The sequence below is a fragment of the Musa acuminata genome, unplaced genomic scaffold (genome assembly GCF_036884655.1).
Source record: "Musa acuminata AAA Group cultivar baxijiao unplaced genomic scaffold, Cavendish_Baxijiao_AAA HiC_scaffold_1035, whole genome shotgun sequence".
Classification (NCBI taxonomy): domain Eukaryota; kingdom Viridiplantae; phylum Streptophyta; class Magnoliopsida; order Zingiberales; family Musaceae; genus Musa; species Musa acuminata.
Genome location: NW_027021249.1, coordinates 144,374 through 150,519, shown reverse-complemented (window position 1 = coordinate 150,519; position 6,146 = coordinate 144,374). Strand labels below are relative to the sequence as shown.

At 40.1% G+C, this 6,146-nt stretch overlaps 1 protein-coding gene across 1 annotated transcript; it reads right to left on the bottom strand.

Moving 5' to 3' along the window:
- Window positions 1-3,909: 3,909 nt before the first annotated feature.
- LOC135665690 (adenylate isopentenyltransferase-like) lies at window positions 3,910-5,604 on the bottom strand. Its single transcript, XM_065177304.1, has one exon. The coding sequence runs from the start codon at window positions 5,234-5,236 to the stop codon at window positions 4,085-4,087; it is 1,152 nt and encodes a 383-aa protein (XP_065033376.1). The 5' UTR covers window positions 5,237-5,604; the 3' UTR covers window positions 3,910-4,084.
- Window positions 5,605-6,146: the final 542 nt, after the last annotated feature.

The window sequence follows — 6,146 nt, the reverse complement described above, 5'->3', positions numbered from 1 at the left end:
GGAGCTACAACAATGTGCTCTAAATTACAGCAGCCAAATACTATTCCTGAAGCTGCCAGTTTCTGTATTCATGTCATCATTGTTCTCATTTTAGTAGCATGTCAGTAATCAGATACAGATATGCAAAACATGTAGCCATGCTGAATTCATGGAGGTTATACATTCAAATACATCTGTCATACCTGAGTTTATTCCATATGGAATAAGATTATAAATTGAGAGAGAGAGAGAGAGAGAGAGAGAGAGAGAGAGTCAACACAAGGGTTCTTAGTGGGTCATTCTTTTTGCTATGGAGTGTGCTGTTCTTCAGTAGATTTAGGTAGGAGTTGTCATGTTGTTGGAAACATGATATATGCACTGTGATGTCATCCATCTGACAATCTCCTTCTCAAGGGAACACTCCATGATCCACTTGGTGGACCATTTAATCATTCAACACCACATCAAGAATATATATATGTAATGTTATATATCAATATTGTTCTGGAACAACCAAGATTGATTAGTTTCCTTGCAGAGAGTTGACAGCCACAGCTAAGGCTCACATTTGATTGGCCACTTTCTACACTTGTCATTAAATCTACTATCCAATATATCTTATATCAGGTCTTGGCAAAATTTGTGATCCTCCTATGAATCAATTCTTATATTAGAATGCTTGTAGCCCTCAAACTAAAAAAGCTTTTCTTTCTGCATTATCATAAAACCAAACTAGATTAATTTAGCTTGAGGCTACTTCTAATGCTAGTGAGATGAGAAAGTTGGATATTAGCACCAATTGTAATGCTAGAGCAGGAGCTGCTACATTAACATGCAGTAAAATATAATTTTAGTTCATTGGACACTTAACTTTACTTGACTATCCTGTAAAAGAGGCTCACTGTTTCAGTCAATTCTTATTCCAAAGTTTTAAATTATAGTTGAAATAGTTATTTTTATTTTCACCTCTCTCCCAAAGCTACAGTGAACACATCAGAACATTTCAGCTCCGAAATTAATTCATTAAGAATTGGAAACCTCTTAAAATAATTTTTTTATATTAAGATACTAGTTTTGGTTACAAGATTGACTTTTAGAAAACCTCATCCAACAAATTTAAAGGTTTTAACTTGTCCGACGAATCTCGTCTTTGTTACTTATCCTTTTCTAAAAAAATAAAAAATAAAAAAATAAAGTTTTCCTACTTAAAAAAATACTGCAACTAGAAAAAATAAAAATAAAGATAAAAGGACTACACTTGCTAAGATAATGTAGTCTACCCTTATCCTTGTGTTAGATGTCATATCAGGATGGAGTCAGCTTTTCAGATTTATTGATGCATGTTGCTTTTAATTACAATGATCAGTGACAGTAGATTTTGCAGTGTTCCTTTTCAACCTTTTTCCTTCCTCCAATCATCAAACCCGACTGAGTATTCTTCATTATCTCTTCCTGCAGGCTCTCAATTCTTTCCATGGATCTACCAAGTGCTGTGCTGCTTTCTACATGTAATGTGGACTTCTGGTGATTGGAACTTTTTGTCCAACAAGGTTGTATTCATTTCTTTCTTGGCTTCAATTTGTTCCTGTAGTTGGATGCCTGGTCCTTGTAAAGGGACCAGGTCAATAGTGCTATCTAAACCTCTATCTTATTAAAACTATCTAACCAAGCTTATTTTGGATTTGGCTGCCATCTAATGATGCTAATACGTAACTATGGATCATCTTAAACTAGCATGAAAGTGCAGTCTAGAACTCAGATTTTGTTGTTGATTCTACTCACAATTTTTAGCACAAGTTGTTTTCGTAACGATTAAAGGATATCATAATAATATTATCGGAGTAACGAAGGATGAGAAAAAAAAAATAATATTATGCATCTCGTTGTTTCTGACCAAGATATAATTGCATAATTAATAAAAATGTAGGATCTTTTATTTTGATATCATTTTTGAATCAATCATTATCAATTCAATCTAATAATTGAATTGGTAAATTATATATATATATTATATATATATATATTATTTTATTTTGATATTTCAAGATCTATGATTTTATATTTAGATTCGAAAGACTTAGTATTGTCATTTGGTAGAACTCTCCATAAACTTTTCACCATTGGGTATCGATTTTTTTTATTAGTGATAATTCTTTTGCTTGTGTGCAAAAAAAAATAGTTATTCAGATTTCATTATTTCAATCTTCCTCAGAGAGAAAAATGACTGGCTATTGATGATCAACTTTCTCCCAACTTAACAAAGTAGAGCCTTAAAATCTCCATATCTTTGATTAACTTTAGCCCCCACCTACTAGGACTCCAAAATCACCTCTCTCTCTCTCTCTCTCTCTCTCTCTCTCTCTCTCTCTCTCTCTCTCTGTATGAAGTGATGACAGTATTAAGTATGACTTGGTTCTCATGTTATCCAAACTTGATTATATGTATCTTGATATTAATTAGATATATTATGATGTATAACCATGATAATTGTTGTAATAATATCTGAACCATCTTTCAATTTCCTAATTTCAATTGACTTGATGCCATTGGTTATCAGTAGCAGAGATCATTCAATTTAGCATGAATGATAACAATCTATTTGGATTGTAATAACAGCTGATGATAAACCCATACAAAAAACTGTTAGAAAGAACCTCACAGAAACCTCTCATGTCATTGCTGTTGTTATTTTGGATACAAAAAATCCTTTTTTTTTTTTTGAAGGATTCAATATACTAAACTGAATGATACAACAAAGCTGAGATCAAAACCATGATGAACAAATTCAAACCATTGAAGATATTGTAATCAATGTAAGAGCAGTTGAAATCAAAGCCATGATTGACACTCAGTACTTGCAGATGATAACATGAGCAGAGTTGCAGTAGCAACCAGACAAGTATCTTACAGTACAGTGAAAACAAAATAATTCAGACAATTATATCCTATCTGGTTCCACCTTGATACTTGAAACTTGCCAAGAACAACTCATCAAGCAAAACCTGTCCTATTAATTTCCAGAACATGTATCAATGTGCAGGCAGTCTCCAATGAGCACCAGCTGATTTGTTTCTGAACATACAAGAATGATTTGTATCTTAATGCTCCACATGATATCTTAAACCCATGGTCAAACCACAGTTCATAGCCTGAATTGCAGCTTAAACATCACAAACATGAGAACTACAAAAGCCCATCACAATATATGTGATAAGCATCATGGGCCACTGAATCTTCATAAGAAAATTATAGTGCTTCAGTCCAAGATACCCATTGGAGCAACCAAACTCATCAAAGGCAATGTTAATTCTTCTGAAATCCAATGCTCTTAGGTACAGAACATTAAACTAATGCAATTGATTCTATCACATTATAGTGTCCAATAATACAAATCTGTTGTTATGAGAACCATTGATTGTCACATTGGGAAATTAACCTGAGGTTAGTGGGGCAGAAAAATATGGTGGCTGATTTGTCTGCAAACATCAGAACACATGGAATTCCTACTCTGCTTGTTCATGTTATGTCATTGCTGCAAATCCTGTAGGTAATCACTCATTGAGGATGGTTTTTGCATTGCATATGCTCTTTGATTTTGATGTCTTCAGAAAAAAACATTAATACAAATTGATGTTGGTCCTCTCAAAAAAAGATAAATATTTCTTGTTTTCTTTGACAAAAAAGAAAAATAAGCTTTTACATTGGTAATTTATGCACTTAGTTCTTCCCATTATAATCACTTCCATCATCAAAGCATATTTTAACACTACTCATTGTCTTTACTTTAATACTTTTATTAAAGGTATTTGGAATAGAGATACAGTAAGTATATTTAGCATAAAAAGATTAAGAGTATTTAAATCTTTATCTATAATTATTGGTTTCATTATCTTAATCATCAAAAGCTATGAGGTTGCAGATGAGCTTTAAATGAGTTCATCTCAAGGAAGGGATGTCGTCAACGCTACGTTCGACTCACCATTTCTTCCCTTCTCCGTTCTGTAAGAAAACCAATAAAACATAAAACATAAAACATAAAACATAAAACATAAAACAAAAACATACATAAATACATAAAAAGAAAGCCGGACAAAGGAAACAAAGCTCAACAAACTTTAATTGGCGGAAGTACTGCGCGCGTGCGGGTGCGGGTGAGGCGGTGGCGGCTGCGGCTGCGGCGGTGGTCCCAGTCGTTGTTCTCGAGGAACCGCTCCACCGCCGCCGCGCTGGGCCCCGCCACGTCCCTCCGCCACGGCGCCGTCGTGGCGGCGGCGGGCCCCTCCCCAGCGAGCCGCGCCGCCACGGTGTTCGTCGCGTTCACCAGCCGCAGCGGCCACCCCAGCTCCGCCAGCCGCTCGATCTTCCTCACCTGCTCCTCCGCCAGCCGACGCGTGTTCGACTTGATGGCCGCCACCGCTGCTTCGTACGCAGCCGCCGTCCGCCCGCCCCGACCCGTGAAGTACCCCCGAAACTCCGGCACCCCGATCGCCTTCCCTAGCCCCGGGTGCCGCTCCGCCTTCCCCTCCGCGGCGAAGTACCGCTCCAGTTCCTCTACCATCCCCTCCCCCACCATCTCGTCCACCCGCCGATCGAGGTGCTCCGCGAGCACCGCCGCCTCCACGTGCACCCACAGCAGGCAGCACCGGTATCGCAGCCCCTCCACCTCTGTCACCCTCCGCCACCGCGCCCCGGCCGGGCCGAACGGGTCGCGACGGGGGTCGTACCGGTCCGAGAGCAGAGCGTGAATGAAGGAGTTGGACCCGCCGGCCAAGACGGGGACCCGGCGGCGGGCGGAGATGTCGCCAATGGCGCGTTCCGCCAAGTCCCGGAACCCCACCGGCGGGAGCTCCCCGGCCGCGGGGTCGAGCTCCCCGAGCAAATGGTGCGGCACGCCGCGCCTCTCCACGACGGGGATCTTGTTGGTGGTGATGTCGAGGCCTCGGTAAACCTGAATCTTATCGGAGTTGACGACCTCTCCGGAGAACATGACGGACAAATCCACGGACAGCTTCGACTTCCCGGTGCCGGTGGCACCCATGATCACCACCACTCTCTTCTCCTCCTCCTTCCCTTGTCCATGGCTGCCATTACCACTGTATCCATTGCCACAATACCAGTCATGAAGATGGTGGCTTCGTTGTGGTCGCAGCTCGACAGCAGTCGTCACGGCACGCTGCTGCTTCACGATAACCGGCGGCCTCTGCAGGTGAGGAAGAAGTATAGCTCTGCTGCCACCTCCGTTGAGTAGAATTCTCATACAGGCAAGTCTCACCTTCAAAGCTATCACTAATAGCTCTGCTGCCACCTCCCTCGAGTAGAATTCTCATACAGGCAAGTATCACCTTCAAAGCTATCACTAATAGCTCTGCTATTAAAGATGGCTTCTCTATCTCTCGATCTCTCTGTCGCTCTCTCTCATTCAAATGCTAGCAAAACCAGGACAAAGGGAGAGATGATGATTCATTCATTCATTCAATCTGTTCTTGTTTTCTCTTCTCATGAGCCCTTTATACTGAGAAGCCACTGTCCTTGGTGTAGCAACACCAATCTTCTTCATTATTTTAATCAGGTAGTATTACTACTATATGCACCTAACCAACCATACTACATGCCCTCAGTTCTCAAAGATGGAAAATGAGAAGGCCCAGGAAGACTTGGCAGGTGAAATTGACTGCACCTGTGGGGACAAGAAATGGGAGTGGAAGGTCATAGAGAACCTGAATCAGAACATGCATGCATGGTGCTTGGGGATCAATACCACACACAGGCTTGTCTACCTTTTTTCTCAATCTAATTGTCTCGTTTTATTATATTAAATTATGTACAAGATGCTCATATAGACCTGTCAATCATGCAATAATATATCAACCATCAATATATCTAAACAGAGATTGACTTATCAGAGACAAGCTTTACACCATTGCATCATCTATACATTAATTCTCTGATAATATTAAATGCATGATGCTAATTTTTGCAACTAGTCATGTGAAATGGTGTTTTCATGACTAGTAATTATGAAAGGTAAAAGTCACTCCATTGTGCAAATGGATTCTGTGACTCCACTTCTTGATATGATACAAGCCCTTATTCCTTTAGATGGTGAACAAGATGCTTGAGACATATGCCCAGAGGGAATCCACATTGATTTGAGGAAGATGGAAGAA

What these genes read in the sequence shown, in the direction of transcription:
- LOC135665690 (XM_065177304.1), bottom strand. Translation starts at nt 5,236, where the DNA reads ATGAGAATTCTACTCAACGGAGGTGGCAGCAGAGCTATACTTCTTCCT.